The sequence below is a fragment of the Melanostigma gelatinosum genome (genome assembly GCF_949748355.1).
Source record: "Melanostigma gelatinosum genome assembly, chromosome: 20".
NCBI lineage: Eukaryota > Metazoa > Chordata > Actinopteri > Perciformes > Zoarcidae > Melanostigma > Melanostigma gelatinosum.
In genome coordinates, this window is record NC_136653.1 from 8,171,101 (window position 1) to 8,196,286 (window position 25,186).

Below are 25,186 nucleotides of genomic sequence, written 5' to 3' on the forward strand. Positions count from 1 at the left end.
GCTGTTCTGCATTAAAGGTACACACACGGATTGGGGTGGACAAAGTTGTTATGTCGTCAAGCCGGCAGTGGAGGTAGTACTAGAGCCAAGTTGATGTGTGGACACTACAGGACTACACACACACACTAGATGCCAATATTGTTATGTTGAACGTCACGCCTCTTTTGCTCCCCGGATGCTGGCATGCTCTCTAAAATCACACACTTAAGGCAACAGTACAAAAGCAAAGGTGGCTAAACGGTGGATCTTCTTCACTTCTGTATGGCGGAATGAAAGGAGCTGCATCTCCTCCAGTGAAGCTCCAGGTCGTCGTCCATCTGCCTGTGTGTTTGTTTGATAGTGAGACATGAATTTGGCTGAAATCCAGGTGACATAATGCTCTCGGCCAAACGTTGATTACATTTTAATGTTCATCCTGATCTGGATATTTTTCCCTTTCTAGATTTGAATGTGCTGGAGAGCAGCTTTAGTTGTTGACATGATGTTTGCTAGAAAATCAAACCCAGAAGAGTAAAGCTGTAGCCTAAACTAATTTAAAGTGTTTATAAAGGGCAGCTTTGCACAGTTTAGTGGAGTTTACCGGAGTTGTTTTGCTCAACATAATTGAGGTAATTCCCTGTATTACCTTCAGTGCATGTTTGGTTTGGTGAACTCAAGGTGTACACGATAGTGATGTGTACTCATTCCCTTTTCCTCCCCTACTTTACTCTGTCCATCTGAATGATGAAACACATTATAATAAGAAGTTACTTTCTCACTTTTAAAATGATTCTCCAGCTCTGTCTATGATCCGTGGGCTTGCTTTCCTCTGGGGACTAGACGGGTTTCGCTCTTTTTAAGTGTCTGAGTAAGAGGTCTTCATTGTCCTGTTAATTACAGTTCTCTGCTGTGTGGAGGCTGAGCTGATGTCGAACAGCTTCTCAAATGACATGATGTGGTCCGCTCAGAAGAGAACAAATGGAAGTCAGGCGACTGAAGTGGGCCACTGCTGTACAGTCCTGGATATATGTATATATATGTATATATATACGATGCATGCAATATCTATCTTCTGCATTGGTTCTAAAAACAGTAGACACAGATCCTCCAGAGGCATACTACTGTAAATAGAGCTGTTACATCCAGACTATTGGAAAAGGATGGTCCTCACACGCACAGTGCGTCTAATTCCACTTTACTTTGTCAGTTCTTGTCCAAGCAGTCAGTTCTTATCACCAGCTGATGGATGTTAGCTGGTGATCCTCTGTTTTGAGGATTGTCAAGACATCGGGAAACACAAACACAACTCCTTCCACGTGCAGACACACATCTGGCCTGTCTTCGCTTTGTCTTTCGATTGCTATCTTCAGCATTGTTTTCATTTCATGTATTTTTGAGTCCATCACTTTACCGTAACCCTCTGTTTCATATGTCAGTGTTTGTGGATCTTGGATGTTTTCCCCAGTAGTCCTTTGGAAAGTGGCTTTCATCAGCGCTCTCTCCTCAGCCGCTTCCCTTTGACTGTCTGTGTTCTTCTTTTACATTGGAAACTCTTGGAAAAAAGGTTTATTATCTTTACACAAAGATGGTGATGATAACAACAGGCTTCGATATTCGACACAGTGTTCATGTCTCTGGAATGTATCGAGTCCAGTTTGGAAAAGGACGTTTTGTCACAGAAACATTCAGACCTTGTGGTGCAACGGTAGCGCGTCTGACTCCAGATCAGAAGGTTGCGTGTTCAAATCACGTCAGGGTCAGTGGTTTTCAACACATTTAGGAAATGTTTACTCAAATATACAAAGTAAGCTGTTACCGTGGTGTACGAGGTAAAGCTGGTCCCATCGAGTTGTGGGTAATGTGCTTGATCTCCTTGTGAACCTACCTTTGCTGACATGCATAGAGTGCTACTGAGCTGCATCAATAGAGACCGACATCCAGCAATCCTGCACTGTTTAGTCTGGAAATATATTTCTTTGTCTAGTGTCACACTACGTTGGACACTGAACGTGGACACATGAGCAGCTTTGGTTGTAGGATGTACCAGCTGTGGATGAAAGTGGCCTTAGAGTCTACAGTATATGCGGCATTAGAGAACTGCGTGAGCTAGTTTTGTGCTCAGCGGTTGCAGTGCAGATGTGGCGAGCACTGTCTCAACATGTAAGACCAAACTGTTGCCACGCCCTCTTGCTGGCCTTTACACTCCTGGGTTCCCAATGTCTGCTCTACAGACTGTATGTTCTTCTTGAGTCTACTGGGATTTGCACACGCACACACTCTCTCTCTCAATGCACTGATCCTCCCTCCCTCCTCTTGTGTGGGGTGTGGGGTGTGTGTGCTCTGGTGTAAAGTATGTAAGAGGGTTTCATGGTCGCGCTCTGTTGCTTCTTCACAAACCATGACCAGCGCACTCCTCGGTACACGTCAGGCTTTCTAGACTGGACATGATCTGTGAGGTCACATTACACAGCCGCCAACCTGAATCACCAATACAGCCACTTTATATTCGTTCATATTTAGACATTCAAAGTGACAGTAAATGTCCATATTAGGGTGAATACCTGAGTACACTGAGTACCCATGGTATGGATCGTAGATCCACAACGTTAACCTGTGCGTCTAAACAATGAGTCGGATGAACGTCCTCACCCTACACGATGACAGAGTGAGCTGCCTCACTTCCTGACTGACTGAAGTTGACTCTTGTTTGCTGTATGTGTGGATTGGAGTTGCAGTTTGACGGTTTGGCAGCATGAGTGTTGACATTCAGTTCCTATTTATACAGCAGACAATAAGCAGTACATAATGATGTTTGTTCCACATTTAGATCCCAGGCACCTCCTCCCCCTACACACACACACACACACACACACACACACACACACACACACACACACACACACACACACACACACACACACAAATCAAAACTCTCTTCTGACCTCTCTGTGTTCCACATCTGCAGTGTGTCTCGGGACGTCTCCACTGCGGCTTGTCTCTGTTTTTGGTGACTCACCCTGTGCTCTGTGTTTCTCTTGGTCCCATCTGTGCTTATGAAATAATAATAATAAACCAAAGTGTGCCGAAAGTGTGCCGACTGACGCTTCTATAAGTAGACGAGGAGTCTCGCAGCGCGCTCAACATGTTTTCTTTCTGAACTGGCAGGGACTACACCGCCTGCCGGTGACATGAGCATCATTTTGTAGCCGATAGACATTGAGTAGAAGCTATCAAGCTAAAGTTGTCTTCGCTTTGCTGTGTTGAATATTACAGGGATTTATTCTGTCGCTCAGTTATTGTTGTTGTCGGTGTGGCTCTTTTGTATATGAAATGCTCAGAGTAACAATAACTTCAAAGTGGCACAACTAAATGAGAAGATTCATTCATTGTTCTCTTCTTCCTGTTTTGATAGTGTCAGTACACTCATAGTGTTGCACTATGGGATGTCTGCACTTTTAATTAAGACGAAACATTTAAAGTCTGTCAAGAAAATGACACACTGGCAATGAATGATGGATTTAAGTTTCTTTAAATTCTGTCAAAGGTTCCTGACATTATCAGTCGTACAATAACACTCAGATATCTGACATCTGCACCAACATCTGACTGTTCCTCTTCATAGTCCAAGGCTGAGCAGATGGCCTGGATGGGACGCCTCCCTCAGGGTCTGAGAGTGAAACCACCTTTCAGTAACACGACACCCTCGCCCTGTTTCTGTGGGTTGATTTGTGATAAGCATTGGAAACGGACTGTCTTCATCAACTCCTTCAGATAACATCCCTTTCTCTTAAGCTCAGGGTCAACTAAAGACTAGATTTAGCATTATCATTACAAAGTCATTGATAGCACATTTCTATACCATATGATGTCCTTCAAGCCACGGGTACATTCATATTATTTTATCATATTTCATTCTTCTTTTAGCTTTTGGCATCCATGCTTATAATTGCATATAATTAGACATTACTTTCTCTTTAGTGCGCCCCAGTTGCCAAATCATGCACGTTACCTTGCTTGTCCAATATTCTCGGAAGTCTTTGATGCCCAAGACAGTAAATGGGTCTGTGCGTGTGTGTGTGTGTGTATGCTTGTGTGTGTAAATCCCTCCCGCTGTTGCTAACGACCACTTGTCTCAAATGGAATAGAACTGGCTGGCTGCCCAAACAAGCTACCTCCACTGCCAGATCGCCAATAAACATGCAAATAAAAATGTGACTTGAAGTCAACATGCTAGCTGCTGGCCAAGCTTAAGCACAGACTTTGAGCTGTCTACAGTCCATAGTCCAGGCCTCGTTTACATATGTATATATTTACTGTCTGAAAAAATAAAATGTATTCAGTAATGCATGTATATGGCTTCTGCTTATCTATGTTGCCAGAAGTTCCCTAACATGGTTATTTTAGGACCTTTAGGAAGATATGTTTTAAGAACCTGCTTTTAAAAATCCACTCACTGATGTTAGTCTCTCCTGCCTCTTAATCCCTGGGACATCCTGTCTGAAGGTTTACTCTTAAATTGGCTTAATGATGTATCATTATGAAACTACTCCATGAGATCCTCGTGTGATAATGTCTCTTGTAATTTGTTGGCGAAACCTTCATCGCAGCGGCAGTTGCAGCTCACGCTGAGCCATGAGGCAGTATGTCTGGCCTGTGCGGGGACACACACACACACACACACACACACACACACACACACACACACACACACACACACACACACACACACACACACACACACACACACACACACACACACACACACACACACACACACACACACACACACACACACACACAAGAGCAGTCCAACCAGTTTTTTTTATCCAGACCAGATGCTCAGCTTTCCAATTGTACTTATCATGTGATGTGTGCAGTTGTAGTCCTGGAGAAAGAAGGTTTAGAGACTACAAATCCCCTGTACAGAACAGCAGACCACTCAGCAGGGAAAACACAGAGGAGGAATCCCTTCGCTAACCTCTCTGGCACTAATACTGCCACTCGCTTGGTGCACATGTGGGGAAATGTTAACTGTTGGCCAAAGGAAATATACACATATATCTCTCTGAGCCTTTCATATGTGCCTGCGCTACAAAACCCTATCCATCTTACAAAGGCATTCATCTTGTAGTAGCCTCTCTCTTTAAAATGATGTTTCTCAGTAAAACTGAACATTTGTGCCAGATGTTGTGGGAAACTTTAGCTTGTTTCCATTCGAAAAAGTAGTTGGGAATAATAATTCAAGAATTCTTTTGGGCTTTCTGAGCACTTTGTTCAGTCTAAATGCAACCTAACCCACATGCTGCACATTCAACTGAATGGTTGCACGAGCTGAGTGATTCATCGTGCAGTGCGTTGTTTATTGGAACAGTGACAATGAGTGAATGAGCGGGGAAGTTGGAGACTTTTTGTAAATATGTATCTGGCCCATTTTTGAGAGCAGCTTGCCAATACTGTCGACGTACCAAGGCTGTCCTGATGCTCTCTTTGTGGTTACAAAACTGTATGGAGTGCAGTCCAGCCACTAGTTCACTGTGCTTTATCTCTCAAACAGATGCTTGTAAGTTGATTTTTTCCTTTGACATCCAGATAATTAGCTATAAATAGATTGTACTTGGTATGCTTTGTGAAATAATCGGAAGGTGTCACTGTGTTGAAAGCATCTTTAAAGTTAGTCATTTTGGAGACACGAATCATTCTCAATGGACTACTGTGTTAGTAGTGTGAAAAGTAGGGTATTTAATCTGTAGATTTAGGTTAATGTGTACGTTATACAAGTCCAATTTTCAGTTTCAGTGGCATTTTACAATGTGTAGACATCTTTTAAACTTAAATTCCAGCAAGGCCATGACAGTTCCTCATGGCCATGAAATAGATGTTGAGTCTGCTGTAAACTATGAACGTGCCCTATGATAACATGCAGTTGTCCTCCAGTGTGCACAGAGCTGCATGCATGTGTGTAGCGAGGTGTCGTATTTCTCTCAGCGTTGTACTCTGCAGGTTGCTTTGTGCAGGCAGGGCATCAATAATGCACAGACCCCAGAGGTGACTTTGTCTCAGAGGAATACCGGTGGAAGGCTTCCCTCTGTGTTCCCGCCCATTACTATATCTGCACGCAGGCAGACCGGAGGTAGCCCACAGTCTGGGACTGCCATTATCCACGTGGAAGCAATTGTTACGCCCTGAAGGGACAATCTGTCTGTTATAGTGAGCGAAAGCAAACCTGGTGAACTACATTCAACTGGATAATCTACCATTGTCTCACCACAGACAGGCTTGTCTCAACCCTCAACGTCTGATGTCAATCAACCAACTTGTCTGTGAGGTCAATTATAAGTAGCTCTTTATGAATGAACAGCGTCAGCTCCACAGGGACATCTCGACCATAGCAGAGCTGCCTAAACTCCTCATCCAGGATTTGTTTGCATGACACCATAAATCCACAGAAGAAGATGCACAAAGGACATTTTGTCACGTTGGAAAAATTAACAGAAAAGACATAAAAGGGCAGTCGTTCTTTTAGAGAATTAACATTATTTGAGGCTTTTGTTTGCCTTCAACTGCACATTCTTCAACTGCTGTTACTTTTGAAGTGTGTGTGTGTGTGTATCATACACATACTTCAGCCCTGATCACATATGTCCTTAATAATCATCAATTATTCAGTTTTTTCTGTTAAAGAAACAAACAAACTACGATGCACCGGTACTGTGGAGGGAAAAGTCCTCCCCCAAGGAGCGTGGAGCAGCCAGCACACGTGGTTCTGATAGCTTTTCAGACACACGGCGCTAAAAACGTTACCGAAACTGGTTCACCGTCAGAAAGGATTTTAATCCTGCTGTTACAATTACAGTTATGCAATGGTGTACATTAATCTTTGAAATATTAAACAATTAACCCCCCCTTGGAAAAAACTCTTCCCAGCCCTAGGAGAACACGTCTTCACCCTGGGCCCTAGCTAACCGGAAGAGAAAAACTCTTGACTAGATCCCCCCCTTATTCATTCGCGACTCCTCCCCTTTCATCTAACTCAATTTTTATTGGCTGCCTACGCTCACTCCTCAGTAAACGCCTGTCTCTGCATCTCGCTCTGCCTGCAACAAACACATTCAAATCCTGTCAGTTATGACTTACTCCCTTGTATAATCCTACAACACTTTATGTTTATCTTAATTATGCATTCCCAAAACCCTTATGATTATGACTAATTATGAACCCTAATTATGAATTATTAAACACTATTATATCTACTAATCACCCCTGTTTTGCTCAAATTTCTTACAATTCCCCCCTAACCCACAGTTCACTGTGAGTTAGTTACTCGAATGTAGTAAGTTACTCAAATGTACTTAAATGTTGTTAGTTTACACAAATATCGTTAGTTACTCAAATGTCCCTGGAGACCTCCCCCCTACTCAATCCAGGAAGAGGCTCCCTATCTATCTAAACAGAGGCAAACTATTCATGCATACAGATAACATTTCAAGTATTTCTGTTCAGTCCGTTTCAAAATTGAGTCCGTAAAAAGAAGACAAAAAAGAAAATTTAATCCGTAAAAAAGGGAAAAATTGAGTCCGTAAAAGGAAGCCAAAAAAGGAAAATTTGATCCGTAAAAAAGGGAGAAATTGAGTCCGTAAAAGGAAGACAAAAAAAAAAAGGAAAATTTAAAAAGGGAAAGATAGAATCCGTAACAAAGGAAAAGATCGACTGCGTTGAAAATCACTGCCTTCCATGTCTTGGGGCTGGCAGGATCAGGATACAGCCTGTAGGCTAGAGAACACATACTGAGAAGCCTTGACTGTTCTCTTACACCTGTCAAAATTACATTTCTTAATCTTTACACCCTAAAATCCCATTATAACCCATTAAACAAAAATAAAATCTCAAATTACTCATCCAGAACAATCAATCTATTTCCCTAATTTCCAATATCTCACCGGATGTGTTAGAAGTCCATCTGGGCCTTTATCAGGTCCTTCAGGATCTCCGAGAGGATGGTCAGGAACCGCTTGTGAAGTTCCGCTATGGCACCGCTGGTGGCCTCATCTAGACTGTGGCCATCAGAAGCTCCAATTCTCCCTCATCCTCGACACATAACTGGTTGCCCTGGACTGGTGTCTGGCTCATCATTGAAGCAATAAACCCCTGTAGAAGTCCACGGATGCAAGGGAACCCACATCCACAGACGACTAGGAGGCCTACGACGACAACACACAGAGTAATTACGATTGACAAAATTGTATGTTTCCACTTGCCAAACATACTCTCCAACCAGTCGGTGAATGGATCAGCGGCACCAGAGTTCTCCGCTAGCTCTTGGCTGAGTGCTGTCAGTCCCTCCAGAGCCCTGGTCACCGATCCATCAGGAGCTGTGTTATTTGGAATGAAAGTACAGCAAGCAGTCCCAAACATCTGACAAACGCCACCTTTCTCTGCTAATATCATATCTAATGCCATTCTGTTCTGCAAGGTCATTAAACTAGTCTTCGCCAGCTGTGCATGCAGTCCTGATATGGCATCTCTGGTGAAGTTTACAAAACGCTGTTGGTTATAGTAAATGTAGTTGATCCAATCGACATTTTTATTAATCGTTACCCACCAGAAAAATGCAGATTCAAAACCGGCAGCTATCTGATTTCTGGCTTTGAATTCATCCGGCACCCCCCTTGGCACTCCTATGCCATCTATGTATACTTGGTCATCGAAGGCTCCCTTCGGCCTACCAGCATCTCTTTTGGATCTTCTGTTAGCATGTGGGTGTGGAGAGATGAGTTCTTTATATGTTACATCATTGACAGGCAAGATATAGAATGGTAATATAAGTTGCACCAATGCACATCTGCCTGTCCAATCTTTAGGCAGGATTGGATATATGGTTCCTCCTCCACACCACCACCATAAATCAGCTCTGGGTGCGGTCTGTCTTAACACACTGTTATATAGATAGTCGCTAGCATTGTGACTGTTGCTACAATTTGCTTCAATAATACTGCCTACATTGGGCCCCATAGCTGTATCTGAGGCTATACAATCAAATGGACCCTCTGAAACCTTGAACAGAGGTGGGGTATTATATTCTACAGGTGGGTAATCCCAGTGCAGCCCCTGACAAGTGTGATGGAGGGGCAAGGTGTCATCAGTAAACAGAGTTAAAATACAACTAAATTCAGGGCTTAGGGGTCTAAATCTTGAAGGAACTGGTGTTGCTAGGGGTCTAGGCCCTGAACACACAATGCAATCTGTACTTCTCTGACTTGAAGCCGTATATTGTACCCACCGGAGCCATAAATTCCCATCTGCCATCGCAGTTTCCACCCCCGGTACCTCATTCTCTGCATCAGTCGTATGTCGAACCTGGTCATCCATGATCTTTTTGGCAGGCTTAACAATGACCCTAATAAGCCCTTGTGGAGCAGGACTATCAGTAGTTGCCTTTCCCTGTACTACGTAAAGTCCTCCGTCAGTCAGTTTTGGGTCTGTTAAGGTAAGTCTTAAAGGATTACATCTACCCACCCCTTTTCTACACATGTGATAAGAAGCTGGGGCATTTAACATCTTTAGTCGGTCTTTAAGACCTGGGTTGGGGTCTTTTCCTAAACCCCCCCCCAGCTGTGTTCATCGTTGCCCATCCCCAATCTTCACAATCACAGTTATGATACGATAACAGCTTACCATACTTATTTGTGGCGGGCCCACACTCGTCAGTTATGATGCACAAGGTCTTGGACATCCAACCGTAGGTGTGTTCATACCTGGGACAGGAAACGACTTCACAGAAGTCGAACTGGACCGTTGATGTTGTACCTTCTTTGAACGTAAGAGTGAGAGTTACATTTTCATATGTGAGTGTCGTCGGAGAAGCCTCTCTACGTGGTCTGAGATCGGTTTGATTAGTTACTGAAGCTAAATTTCGAATCCTGATGTAGTCATGCATGTGTTCTGGCTCCTGTCTGTGGTTAATTCCCCACACTAAGAGGGAAACTACTGAAATCAGGACGAAAGTAATTACAGTCTTCCATAACCTACTGAAGCTAGAGTCTCCCAATGGAAGGCCTCGCTTAAACTGTGGGGGAAACGTCATTGTCAGTACTGTCTAAACCCTCTTTTGAGGTGTCTTTAACTTCAAATTTTTCCTGTCTGATGTTCAATCCTGTCTCTGCGAGTGTCTCACTCGTTACCTTTGCTGCTGCACAGTGTGTGAGGTGGTGCCAAGTAGCTCCAGGTTTACCTTTCACCTTTACTGCATGTGAGGTTGCCAATACTACCTCCCATGGACCGGTCCACCTTGGTTCACTCCACTTGCGTTTGTGGACTTTTATCCACACCAGACTGCCTGGTGACACGACAGGAGGCGGCTTCCTTTCGTCAGCTGCTGCTTCTGCGTTTGTCACCTGAGAAAACAAAACTCGGCTCATGTTAGTTAGCGCTCTTGTGTATTCCTCAATTTCTAAAGTTAGCAAGTCTAGGCTAGGTCCATGGCTACTGGTCCGTGGTGGGCCAGACATAGGCCTCCCTGTGAGTAGCTCATGTGGTGTTAAGTGTGTACTATTGTGTTCTGTATTTCTCATGGACATTAGTGCCAAAGGCAAGGCGTCTGGCCATTTGATAGATGTGGTGTGACAGATTTTAGCAATTTTCCTTTTTAAAGTTTGATTAGCTCTCTCCACTATTCCCTGAGATACTGGATGATAAACTGATCCAAACCTATGTTGGATTCCTAGACACTTTTCTACTGCTGCTAAGTGTACATTAGTAAAATGAGAGCCATTGTCTGAATGTATAACTCTCGGGAGACCATATCTCGGAACAAGTTCATTCCTGAGCCACTTTACCACTGTTGCACCATCTTCATTTCGGCAAGGTATTGCTTCAACCCATCGGGAAAACCGATCTATCATTACCAACATGTATCGCAACCCTCTCACTCTGTTGTCTGCTCCCATGTCTGTATAATCAATACAAATTTCCTGGAAAGGAGCTCGTGGTACAGGATAGCTCCCCATTGGGCACTTATACACTGGTTTGTTATTATACCCATTACAAGTTGCACAGTTTGTTACAAAGTTTTCTACCATCTCTTTAGAATATGGATGCCACCAATGTTTCTCCAACGCTGCACATGTTCGCTTTTTCGATTCGTGAGATGGACCATGTGCTTCAATCATTAGTAAGTGTACCAGCTCGGCAGGAGCAACCATTCGTCCATCATGGGACCTCCACAATCCTTCCCTGCAGGTTGCTCCATGAGCTAACCACTGGGAATGCTCATATGCACCAGCTTTTTTCTGCAACAAAACAAGGTCACTTTCATCGGGGGCTTGCTGTGGCTCGTTTACACTTATTACCAACATTTGTGTGTCATTACCAATGTACCCTCCAGCTCTCTTAGCTGCAAGGTCAGCTGCGTTGTTACCCCTTGCTTCTTGATCGTCCTCCCTCGAGTGACCCCTGCACTTTATCACAGAAATTTGTGCTGGCAGCATTACAGCATCCAACAGATTCTTCAGCGCCTCATGGTGTTTGACTGGGGCTCCTGAACTCGTCAAAAACCCTCTTCTCAGCCATTGCGGTCCATCCAAGTGTACTGCACCATGAGCGTATGCAGAATCCGTGTAGATGTTTACTCTTCTGTCCTTGGCCAAAGTAAGGGCTCGAGTTAGCCCTATCACTTCTGCCAGTTGAGCTGAAGCAGGTTGAGGAATGATTGCTGCTTCTGCCTCCACCAATGTCCCTTCAGGTAGTTGCTCCACTACCGCGTATGAAGCCACATTACCCGTTGGTCCTCGGTAACAACAGCCGTCACAAAAAAGTGTCATCTCTGCATCTGGATCTTTTTCTCCTTCCAAGTCTGATCTTAACTTGGTCTCCTTTCCAGCCATTTCTGCACAGTCGTGGGTGCCTTCATCATTTGGCAATCCAGTTGCCATATTTACTCCCTGTGAGGTGAAGGATAAGTGGGGCTGTGTCAATGTGTCTGATACCCTAGCTCCTCTTGTAGCTGTTAGAGTAAAGGCTTGAGTCTCTAGATAGGCGACTACGCCATGCTGTGTGTGTATTTTCAATGGGTGGCACATAACTATATATGCTGTCTTTTGGACAGCCCTGACTATTGCTGCCAAATGTCTGGTGCAACCTACCTGTCCTAGCTCTATGGGGTCTAGTTTAGAACTATGGTAAGTCAAAACTGCTCTTCCCTCTCTCCTCATCTGATATAAGACTGCGTTTACTACCCCCTGCTTTTCTCCTATATCTAAATGGAAGTCCGATCCATAATCTGGGACTGCTAATGCGGCTGCCTGAGTCAGACACTGCTTGGTCTTGATGAATGCTTCCTCTCCTTCAATTGTCCAGATCAATTCTGCCTTCAGGTTTCGGTTACCCACTTTAGTCAGCATGTCACGCAGAGGCTGAGTGAGGTTGACATAGTCTGGCACATAGCTTCGGCTGTAACCAGTCAATCCCAGAAATCCAAGCATTTCTTGGACAATTTTGGGTTTGGGGTAGGTCAATGCCGCTGATTTCTGTTCAGGTGAAATCTTTTTCTTGTTTCCTGAGAGTACTCTTCCCAGGAATGTCACCTGTCTTCTCCCAATTTGAGTCTTCTGTTTTTTGATCTTGTAGCCGCGCTCTGCTACTCTCCTCAGCACAGCTCCAGTTGCTGCCAGGCAACTTTCTGCTGATGGCGCTGCCAACAGTAGATCGTCAACATACTGTATTAGGGTCACTCCTTCTGGCAGTTTCAAATTCTTCAAATCGTCTTTCAATGCTGCATTGAATATGCCGGGGCTGTCTTTGAACCCTTGAGGCATTCGGTTGTAAGTATATCGGTGTCCCTGAAATGTGAATGCAAACATCTCTTGACTGGCAGGATCAAGTGGCAGACAAAAGAATGCGTTTGCCAGATCCAGTACTGTGAAATACTGGTGTTGTGGGCTTATGTTCTGTAGTGCCACATATGGGTTGGGCACTGCAATTCCTTTCGTCTTTGTGGCTTGATTTACTTCTCTTAAATCATGTACCATCCTCCAACCTTTTCCTCCAGCTTTGGGAACTGGCAATATGGGCGTGTTCCAATGAGATTCTGCTGATCTCAACACTCCTGCTTCAAGCAGGCCATGAATGGTGGCTGTTATCCCTTCCACAGCTTCTTTGCGAAGACGATATTGTGGTTTCCACACCGATGGCTGTCCAGATTTCTTTTCTATGGTTACCAAATGGTGTGGAGTGCAGCCGACATCATAGTCGCCTTTTGCCCACAGATGTTCTGGCATTTCATTCAACAAGTCTTCTGCTGCGGGGTGGTCAGTCAACTCACGGCCGTGATGTCTTTCCAATTCCTGCCTCTCCGATACTCCATTCTCCCTGCTGCAATGTGCTATTTTCCAGATTGTCTTGTCTGGACTGTGATGAAGTAGCGGTGAGGCAGTGGAACACCAGTCTGTTATTTCCTGGGCTCTCTTCATCATCGGTCCTAGTGAGCGGGCCTCCTGTCCTGCTGCTATGGCTAACGTGACATGGGGTTCACTCTCATGGTGCAGTTCATACCATTGTGCTTGAGTTTCAGTGAGTTCACAGTGTGCTGCAACTCCTTCTGCACCCACAAAGATGTCTGTGATCCTGATCATCTCTTGCACTCCTTCTCGTTCTTCCTCCCATGCGTCAGCATATTCTTCGTCAGGTGTCCTCAAGTAATTATAGGTGCAATGGAATGGGTCAATAGGGGAACCATATGCTCCCTGGCTGTTGATCCATGGCTTCCAGTCTTGGTATGTTTTGTTGACACTCGGCTGTTCTCTCTCTCCTGCCACCAGCCTGGTCCAAAACACTTCAGTCTTTTCTTCTGCTTGTTCAGAATTTGTCATGAAGAGAATTCTTCCCCCATGTGTCTGCCATGGAGTCAGTGGTTGACCTTTGAACGTAATTCTAAGTCCGTCTGCTGAACATTGTATTTCAGCTCCAACCTTTGTCATCAAATCTCTTCCCATTAAGTTGACAGGGCATTTGGGTGAGTACAGGAATTGATGAAGCAAACATTGTCTTCCTAGTGTAGTTTCCAATGGTGTTGTGAATCTCTGCACCTCTGTTTTTCCCGAATATCCAACCGTTCTCATCGTTTTATCCGAGAGTGGGGGTGTTTTCCCATTTAGGTTTCGTAAGCATGAGGCTGCGGCACCAGAGTCAACCATCATCTCTGTGTCAACTCCGGCAACGCTACAGGTCACCATTGGTTCTGTCTGAGCCCTGTAAACCACCCATGCTTCTGGATCTTCTGGGCCTCCTCAGTACTCACTCTGTTGGTGAGCCTCCTCCCATTGTCCTTGTGACCTCATGGGCATCTGTTGGCGGTGAGGTCCCATGATGGGAGGTGCAGGTGGTCCTGGCGGACCTGGTCTTGGGTACTGCTGCCGCTGGGGTGAGAATGGAGCCTGTCGTGGTGACGCACTGATCTGCATTCCTCCTCCCATTTGCCTTGGGCAGTCTCGGGCCCAATGGCCCCATCTCCCACAGGTGTAGCATTCACCAAACCTGTCAGGGTTTTCTCTGTTTCCTGGTTGGCTATATCCGCCTGCTTGGTAAGCTCTGCCTCTTCCATATTCTCTGCCTCTGTCGGATGCACGTGCACGTCCTCTGCCTCTATAGGGCGGAGGCTGGTAGTACTCCACCATGGGGGCTGGCTCTGCTGGAGTTGGTGGCTGCTGGGCTTCTGCTGCTATCATCTGTTTCTTAGCCTGAAGTTTTCTATTGAGTTCTCTGTCAGCCTCTGCTAATTGAAGTTTCAACAGTCGCTGCGTCATTTTCTTTATGTCATCTTCTCCACTTGTCTCCTCCGCTAGATGCCTTTGGGTGTAGTGAGTAAGGTGTTCTCTCCACATGGCATCAGTCATGTTACTCAATCCCACTACTCCACGCAGTGCTGTTCGTACTGTTGGGGGCAGGCCCTGCTGTACAGTGTGCCGCCATACAACAGTGGTGGCCTCATCGCTGTCATGTCTCCCTCCTGTGGCCATAAACCACTCTACTTCAGCTCTTTTCAGATACTGATGTGTCTCTTCCTCTGATTTTATCTTCAGTCCAGAAAGAGAGTTCATATTGGGTTTTGTGGCCCAGATGCCCCTCATTGCTGACCAGAAAACTCCTCGGAAGTTGTCAAATGAGGTTTCATCCCCCCTATTGGTCGTTCCTGTACTTACTTCCAAAATATTCAGTTGGGCTGTTCCTTCTGTTCGGATTATCATGGCACGGATGTCTCCCAATGCCAATTTATCAGCTGCTGTGAGTTTTTCAAAGACACGGATCCACGGATTGGCTCCACCGGCCAGCGGTGGCAACGCCTTTTCCAGTGCGTCCATGTCTCGATGTCCCCATGGCACAAACTCAGCTTGTCCGTTGGATTTTACCAGCAGGGGGTACTGTTGGGTATGGGCTAATGGTGTCATCTCACCTCTTACAGGATAGATATGATCTCCATAGCGCTCTGGTTGACGCCTGTTCCTACTGGATCGTCTGGCAGGTGAGCGACCTCCATCTTCTCCTTCTGCTCTCTTTCTTCTGTCCTCATCAGTGTCTTCATCGCCACTGGCGATTGCTGTCCGTCTGTTCTCAGGGGTGAGGAACAAGTAACCTTTTGCTTTATACTCACCCATCCTCAGATTCCCTTCCTTTTCCTCTTCACTTTTTTCCTGTCTTTCTTTCTTGCCTGATGTCAATTCTTGATGGTTTCTAAACCACTCTTGTTCCCAGATAAGTTGTTTGTCATGACGTTGTTCCCGGGGCAACATCTCTGGAGCTTGGATATCACCGAAGGGCCCTGAGGTCTCTCCTTCAGCTCTGTCCCCCTTTTCCCCTTGCTGGTCATGGCAACTCTCTGGAGTACTTACCGTCACTCCTGTACTGTCAGTCTGTGAGCTGATGTCTTCAAGCTCGTTCCTAGACCTGCGTCCCTCTTCACTCTCCTCTTCCATATCCAATGTTCCCCCTTTGACTCTGTAGACAGGTGCTTGGATTGAGGGATAGATTGTTCTCTTCACTTTCACATATGGCGGGGGAGGTGAGGAAAGCTCAGTCTGTCCATGTGCTTCTGTCAGCACTGACGGGTATACTGCTGTGTTGCCAGGGGTGTCAGGTCTGGGAGTGGTGGATTTGAAGCCAGTCTCCTTCAGGACCTCAGGTAGTCCTACTGCATCTGGAAGGGTGTTCGGGTCGACCGCTTTCCAGTACGTGAGCAGACGCTTGGTATCTGCACACCTCTTTTCTTCCATATTGCGGGCCCTGCTCCTACCTAATTTGTTCAGGCGACTGGCTCCCACATGATCTGAAACAGCGTTGTTCCTAGCCTTCGCAGCTTCTCTCCATACTTTGCATCTGTGTTCAGCCGTGGGTGCCGTCACCGTTGGAAACCACCCGTTCCTCTGCCACTTCTTCAGATATTTTCTCATCCTCTCCCATTCCTTTCCCCTCTCTTTGGGCACCGTTTGGTCCTCCATCCTTTCTCTGGCTCTTCCCAACATTTCCTGAGCAGTTAAGACGGCCATTCTATCTCCTAGGTGAGCTCAACGTTCACACACCCGTCGTAGCACCGTCCGCGTCAAAGTCGATTCTTCGGAACTGTGTAAATTAGTGAATGTACCAAAATTAGTCAAGACGGGATACGTGAAGAAATTTTGAACCAAAATTGAACCTAGAACTCTTAAACAAATGCAACACCTAAATCAGAATCAAAATCAGATCCTAATTCGAATTCAAAAGGTTTAAAATCAAAATTACGCTTAAATTAAAAATCAATAATTAATCAATAAAATCAATTAAGATTAAGATTCCAAATCAAATGTAAAATCGAAATTAAAATGAAATTAAAAGTTAATAATTAATCAATTACTAATAGCAATAAAAAATCAATTAAGATTACGATTCCAAATCAAAGTTAAATGGTTTAAAATCGAAATTAAAATTAACTAAAAACTAATCAATTACAAAAAGCAATTAAAAAATTATCAATATCAAAATCCAAATAGTTCAAAATCAGAATTAGAATTAAATAAAAATTAATAATGAATCAATTAAAAAGCAATTAAAAAATTATCAATATCAAAATCCAAATAGTTCAAAATCAGAATTAGAATTAAATAAAAATTAATAATGAATCAATTAAAAAGCAATTAAAAAATTATCAATATCAAAATTCAATAACTGTATTCAAAACATTCAAACAGCAAAGCCAATGTAAGTCAAACTACAATTACAATCCACACTGCAATCATTGACACCTCAGCAACACCACACAGCACAATAATAAATCACATTTACTAATGAATCACTATTAAGTTCAAGAATTGAAGGAGCACAACTGAAACCATTAATCTTTGTTAAAATGCTGAATTAAAACCAAAGTCAACAACTAAAGTTATAATGCTTAATTAGAACTAAAGTCAGGATGTAAGCACAAAGGTCATAGACAATGAATTTCTAAGACTGTTTTGTGTAATTTATCTAGGAAGCCACTGGGTGGCATAAAACTATGCTGTGGTTGTCTCTCTAAGCCACCAGATGTCAGCCTTTTTAGTACTAATGTAATGACAGATTCAAAACACTAGGTTTAATATTATTATTATCATTAACTAGCAGTTACTCCTCCTGGTCACTAGTTGGTGGAGTTGCTTTCTGGCGTTTTCTTCTTCTACGGTTTATCTACCTTCCTGTTTACATTCAGCCTTTGCCAGCAAATATACTACGTAAATGCTAACGGAATATGCTAACGGAATGCTAACAGCAAAAACGGAGCTTCTAACGCACACACAAGTTTCACCAAAATCCCACACTTTATTTCCACTCATACGCCTTCTGTCTCCTCTCACACTCCAGCAGTTATTTTCTTTACAAGCATTTTTATTTTTCATACACAGTACAATAAACCCGGAGCTACGTCGTAGCCAACGTTAGCTCCTCACACAGCTACCACAGGTCATGCAACGGTATTCATCATGTTAAACGTATTTCCACGCTGCTAAAACACAGACTAGTCACACGTATTATTGGACTTATTTATTCATCAGTTTAAACGTATTTCCACGCTGCTAAAACACAGACTAGTCACACGTATTCTTGGACTTATTGTCCGGTTTTTTTCCCTTAAACCTCCGGTTAACCGGCTTTTAGCTTCTCCAGACCCGAGGTCATTGTTACGTTTGATCACGAGTTATACACTTCCAGCGTCACCCACTCGCCCAGTCCGCCTAGCACCGCCAAAAGCCGTTATTCTACGTATTCTGAATCATCCACACGACCCTCTGATTATACATTCACAGCCAAAACAAGCGAGTGTGTCTTTCCTGAAGTCTGCGCCTCAGAAGCTAACTCCCGCTAGCCTAGCTACGCTACACAGCGTACGCTTTCAAGACCCGAAAATTCATGCACGAGACCCGCAAAGGGTTGCAAGCCAAAGCCGGAATGCCACGAAATCTCAGTCCGCCAAGTTACATACCTGCTTTTGAACAGTTGTCAGCACAAACCCAGCCATGCACCCCAGAGCCGGAGGATCTCAGAGCGATGCAAAGCTAGCCCGCTCTAGCTAATCAACTGCTTGGTACAAATGTGATGATTTAATTCCTTACACAGCGCTGTCCGTCTTTAATTAATTCTTAGGATCCTTTTACTCTTGACTTGTCCCTTTAATGCATGCTACAAATATACTCTCATTGCAAACTGCAGCTAGCTCAGCTCAAAACGGCCTGCTCACACACGCGCCCTTTTTTTTTTCCCACACCTCTGCCTCACAGAACAAAGGCACGTTAGCAGGGCAAACACCGGCCGGCCACATCTCCAAATAAATTGTCCTATAACTACCTAGACAGACTTCGTTAGGTGCTGTTCTTACCTTGTATTGGCGCCTTGGAGATGTAGGTGGCCGATGCCGTCCAGCATCCGTGTCTCGTCCCGCAAGCTAGCTCCTGGCTGGCTCGCCAAATTTGTGGAGGGAAAAGTCCTCCCCCAAGGAGCGTGGAGCAGCCAGCACACGTGGTTCTGATAGCTTTTCAGACACACGGCGCTAAAAACGTTACCGAAACTGGTTCACCGTCAGAAAGGATTTTAATCCTGCTGTTACAATTACAGTTATGCAATGGTGTACATTAATCTTTGAAATATTAAACAATTAACCCCCCCTTGGAAAAAACTCTTCCCAGCCCTAGGAGAACACGTCTTCACCCTGGGCCCTAGCTAACCGGAAGAGAAAAACTCTTGACTAGATCCCCCCCTTATTCATTCGCGACTCCTCCCCTTTCATCTAACTCAATTTTTATTGGCTGCCTACGCTCACTCCTCAGTAAACGCCTGTCTCTGCATCTCGCTCTGCCTGCAACAAACACATTCAAATCCTGTCAGTTATGACTTACTCCCTTGTATAATCCTACAACACTTTATGTTTATCTTAATTATGCATTCCCAAAACCCTTATGATTATGACTAATTATGAACCCTAATTATGAATTATTAAACACTATTATATCTACTAATCACCCCTGTTTTGCTCAAATTTCTTACAGTACTCCTGATTTAAGATGTAAGGGCTTACCTTTGTAAAAACATTGTTTTTGCTTCACGTGCAGTCGTAGAACATGTACGCTGCTACAGTCCTCTATCTTCTATTTTCAATTTGTTTTGCGTTCTCCTGATGGCAGCAGTGAATGTTCTGGCACAGATAAGCTAGAGGTGTGTGTTTATCCGCGTGTGTGTGTGTGTGTGTGTACGTACGCGTGTTCATGCACAAGAGAGGCAGAAAGCGTTTGTGACACTAGTGTTTATGACTCACTGGGGAGAACATACACTCCATAAATCACAGCTGTTATTGTGCTGCAGAGTGCAAACTGTGGCTTGGACTGGTGACTCACAGGAGGTCTGGTCTCCCAGACGTCAGAGGTCAGAGTTCAATAGTGGGGCCTGAACTCTGGAGACTGTGCAGTCCTCTCTAAATGACTTGTTGAGATTTTTCCAACAATAACTGCCCAAACCCATAACTTAGCTCTTAGATTTTTACTCTGTGAGTGGAAATAGAAGTAGTTTAAGATTATAATATAAAATACTTGTACACAATGTTTGGATTAAGTAAAGCCTGCAGGTTTTAGCCCTCAGTTTCATTGGCAGGGAACATCACTTTGACTGTTCCGGGCTAGATCTCCAAAAATGTAGAAGGTGACGCTAAAACCTTTTTCAGCACTTTGACTTCTACTGACATATCAACTGCTTCCATTGCTTAAATTGACACCTCAACATCAGGGTGTTGTGGTCAGAGCCACCAGTGTGATAGGCTGCCAACGCTTCTGGCTCTGGTTTTCCTGCATCTTGGGGCACCGATGGGTACGAGGACACAAGGCCACTAGAGGCGGTGCTGGTACTGCCACCAGGGATGTGCTGTGCAGTTGGCAGCGCCTTCTGCCGTCATAGAGAGTGGGCCTTTGGGGCTGAGGCCTCCAGTAGGTGGGGGGGGGGGGGGGTGTGTGTATGTGGTACTGATGGAGACAGACCTAGACTTGGAGGCACCCTCACTGACTACCACAGCCACACCTCGGGCATGGCCTGCTGCTGTTGGTTATCTGTACCAGAACTGTTAAGGTTTTGCGCCAGATGTTATAGTTATCATATCTCTCCCACTCTCTCTGTTTACAGAGCAGAGCTTGTTGATGCCGTCTTTAGAACATCACATCTATCGTGTAAACCGCTGCCAGTGGTTTGTCAAGTTTCAACACGCTGCCTGTTTTCTCTCTTCGCTGGATCTTCTCCAAATCCTCCACATTCCCCTAATGACAAGTATATCCATGTGTCATCTTTGCTCACATCACCTACATTAACTCGCGTAGCGCACAAATTCCACTTCCCAAGATTAAGTTTGTGACCTGCTGGATTGCTGCCAGCAGCAGCAGCAAGATTGTTCAGCCCTTAAAAGCTCCTGACCTCGACGTGATTTGAACACGCAACCTTCTGATCTGGAGTCAGACGCGCTACCGTTGCGCCACGAGGTCGTCCTGCGGCCCTGGACATTTGAGAAGTAGATCTAGCTGCTAATATTCCCTCCTGTAGGAATTGGAACACTTGCAGGAGCTCATGCAAGCAATCATAAAACACACACGGGCACATGTTCTCTCTCTCACACACACACACTTTCCTCCCTCCCCCACTTTCCTCCAGGGCACCAGTCTTTGTGTGGTCTTTGACAGGAACAAGCAACCCACTCTGGTATAAAGACACAGATAATGGGGTGAAGAGAGCTATTGTCTGAGCTTATGTCGCAAGTGTGTGTGTGTGTGTGTGCGTGTGTGTGTCGCAGAGAACAACCACCTCACTGTGTTCCCTCACTTTCTACAGTGGATCAGAGGATACCTGATCGGACTAGTCGGGTGGTGTGTCTCTCATGCAACGTATGAATGGATGAATAACGCTGACTCGTGAGTCGTGACTCAACAGGAGCTAAATCACCCGGCAGTCAACACACATCCTGCATATCTGCTCGTATCTGCTTTGCCCAAACACAAAACGTCGTTTAGCCTGCAGATCTGTTCAGGGCCAACGCAGCAGGGATTATTCTGTGACTGCATGCAAAGCCACCGTGTTTGTTTTTCTGTACGTTCAATGATCTTCTGTGGCATTTGCGACATTCTGCCAAACAGATCTTCCATTTTTCACACTCAAAGGCAATCCGAGCTACTTCCCTTTCACTTTTGACTCCACTGTCTATATTTGAAATACGTTTTAAAGATTGATGATATTTATTCAATTATGAGAAGGGATCTCTTGAAGCAAGTGCGTCAGTATGTTGCCATACCTGTCAGGTGTCATGTTATCTGTTGGTTTCATCGTGTCATGGTAAATGAGACTCGTGACCCGAGAAGGTTCAGCGCGGGTTCTAAATGTTACACTTCACAAGACACTGATGTAACTTTAGTGGGTTTTTCATTACAAGTTGTACTGGTTTCCACAGGCTTTCAATAACAACGCAAATATAGTTAAAAAAAAGTCAGAAAGCAACACGACGAGCCGTTCTTGCACACTATCTTGATTTAGTAGCAGAGATGAGGGGTTGACTGCTGAGTGTGCTAACACTTTATCAGTTCCTCGGCTGTCCTCCCTCCCCTCTGTTACTGTACTAACTGACCTTTGGGGTTTTTGTGAGCTGAATGACTAACATGAACAGCTGTATCTTCATAGGAGGTCTTACTAATACTTACAAGAGTGTGTGTGTGTGTGTGTGTAGTATCTACACCAAAGCATTCAGAGATGACCCCTAAAACACAAAATCCAACCCAATCCCAGCCTGGGATGAATTCTCTGCTAACACTGTCATGATGAAGAGGCCTTGAACTGATGGTTCTTAGCTGGAGTCAAAGCACCACTGAGACTTGGCTCCCAACCAGACATTCTAACCAAGTCCGATCCAAACAGTCAACGTCGAATGCTTTCCTTCCGCCCAGAGTGCATTTCTGGGATTCAGTTCTGTGGCTGAGCTTCTGTCAGAGACACATTTGTTCCTCCTAATCCATCCGAGGAACAAGTCTGCATGAGGACCATGCCAAACGGACATGGGGCGTGTCAGCATTTGAAGATTTCTTCGCTCCGTTTAATGCCGAGGGTCACTTTGTGGTTTATAATGACTTCCAGAGATGTTTTGTGTCTTTCTGCCTCTGGATTCTCAGTAGCATGTTATATAGAGTGGTGGTATTGTGGTGTAGTTTTTGAAATGCTCCACTCTTCTTTCAGCGGACATGGGAAGTAAATCATTCTCTTTGCTTCTGATTCTGTGTCTTGTCATTTGGTAGTGCCCCTGATGAACTTGCTCCCCCCCCCCCCTAATAACCTCAGAAGGAAGGCAAATACCACACATTTATTCCCCTCATGATTTGGACCATTTTGCCCGGTGAACCGCATCGGAGTAGAGTACAACAGAGCCGTGCATGAAGGCATTTAACCAACCGAAGACGGCTCAGTTCGGAGAGGAGAAGAGACGGAGGGAAGGAAATAGAGTGAGAACAGACAAAAGATGGAGGAAGGAGGAAGGACACTCACTGAGCTGAATGGTTACTCGTTAGCCTCCTGTCTGATGGAGGGGAGAGAGCCAATGGATATATTTTAAACTTTTTATTTCTGAATATCAAACATCCAAACCACACGTCTTTCTTCTTCAACGATATTCTGTTCACAGTATTTACAGACTGTCCAACATTCACGCTATGAAGCTGCTTCACATTCCTCCAAAAACGATAGTGCTCTATAAAGGTTCAACGCAGTAACTCTGTTTGAGAAGACTTGAATCTGTTTTATCATAATGAAAATATAAAAAAACAGCCAGACTCCCTCTAAAGCTAGCAGAGTTAGCTTAGCAGAGTATCAATAACTGCCATATAAGCTTTTGACTCAAGTGTAGTTTTTATTTGAAAATACATGGATTATATTAATTCCAATATGAATGTTAGAAGTCCACAGACAGACAGTAACCCAGCATAACGGACATTTTATTTCGATAAGGATTAAAAATAATCAGAACAGACAGATATAACGTGGAGAGCAATCATTTTTCCGTGTGCAATTTGCCAGCCATCGTGCAAACCTTCCACCATTACTCTCCCACCTCACCGCCTCTGTCGTTAATACTCTGCCTATGAAGGGCAGCACGGCATGCTAATGAGACTTTACATGAGCATGTGTGTAAACATGCTGGGGCAATGCTGTGAAAAGTGTGATTATGTTCTGCATACAGTATGTAAATGTGTCTTTAGAGGATGCATGGACATGTAGTCACACATTTACACTTCTCAAACTATATATATGAAAAAGAGGGCGACAGTTTTTGAACTGCTGTCACCGCCTACGCAGTGAATGTGACCGTAAGAAGTGATGAATGTGTCACCTCCTGGTGCTCCTGTATCACAGTTATCCTCCCGTTACACTCCTGGAGGAAGGCATGAGGCGTGTGCTTCCTTTGCATGCCGTCCAGCAGGAGATTCAAATATTTCATAACTGCTATCATGATGTCAATCCACAACCACGTCAGAGCCGCTGTGTGCCAGCTGACCGGAGCATTATTTGAGCCACGTGGTGATTGGATCACAGCTGATTCCTAAGGAGACACAAGCTGCTAATTCCTTTGGCCCGGCAATGCTAACATGTTGTATGGCTTCAAATCCTTTTAGTCTTCATGGTGCAAATGAAGCTAATCTTATCCCAGAGCTAATACTCTCTCTCTCTCTCTCTTTTTTCCTTGTTCTTCCAGGACCCCAGCTACTGGGTCCAGGTCCACAGGTTGGAACATGGCGATGGAGGCATTTTGGACCTGGATGACATGCTGTGCGATGTGGTGGACGACAAAGATAGGGTGAGTCAAAGTGTGTGTGTCTGGGACTGAGAGAAAAGGGGAGTCTGCGTTTGCATATTTTTATTCATTTGTTTATTTCCCCCAACTGTCACGTCCTGTTTCGCCACCTCTTCTCATTTCCATGCAGCTTTTTACCTCGTTTGCTTCGTGTCTGCACTCTTTGGCAGCACAACAGAGAGCTCCAATGACATGTGCTTATGATTACACCTGTTTACGCCCTCATCGTGACTAAAACATTACAGAACGCTTGCACATCACCAGGTTCCCTGTTTGATCATTTCCACCTACGTTGCTTTCCTACATGAAGGGTTTAATGATACAGTGTAGTGGTCTGTGTTGCATTCAAGGCTCCTCTTTGATGTGTGTGTGTGTGTGTGTGAGGTTTTGTGTATTACTATATTTTGCAGTATAAGGGCGTGTGAGGAAAAAATCTCATAGGCAGCATGATATCACCGCACCCCCAAGACCAGCTGTGAATGATTACCCACAATCCCACTGCATCCTTCCCACGGGAGCATTGGTGACTACACCTGAGTCACGAGCTGTTTGTGGCCAGTTGGTGAGCTGCAACCCGTCTTTGTGCCTCTGTGAGCGGGAAATAGTTTGAATGGTTTTCAACCAGTTCACTTAGCTGATCCTGGTGCTAGGTGTGATGACATGAATGATTCATCATGGCTCAAAGCCAACAGGGCCATCATAACGTCTTCCTCTATGGTGATGAAACAAGTGCGATTCAATTGAGAGTGTTATCTTTGATTCCTATCCGTCAGCAGGTTTCTCAGGATATCTGAGCTGCCTTTATCCTGTGAAATCTGAAAACACACAGTGTGTTTTTGTGCTGCAGTTTCATGT

General features: G+C 44.6%; 1 protein-coding gene across 3 annotated transcripts in view; it reads left to right on the forward strand.

Annotated features, from left to right (window-relative positions):
- Positions 1-25,186, forward strand: part of LOC306794148 (partitioning defective 3 homolog) — a gene marked incomplete at its 5' end in the record, with an annotated part of 334,738 nt that overhangs the window by 17,912 nt on the left and 291,640 nt on the right. For all 3 annotated transcript variants that reach the window (XM_079292080.1, XM_079292081.1, XM_079292082.1), the window contains one exon: positions 24,233-24,334. In XM_079292080.1, the coding sequence (XP_079148206.1) occupies positions 24,233-24,334 (102 nt within the window). The remainder of the gene's footprint in view (positions 1-24,232; positions 24,335-25,186) is intronic.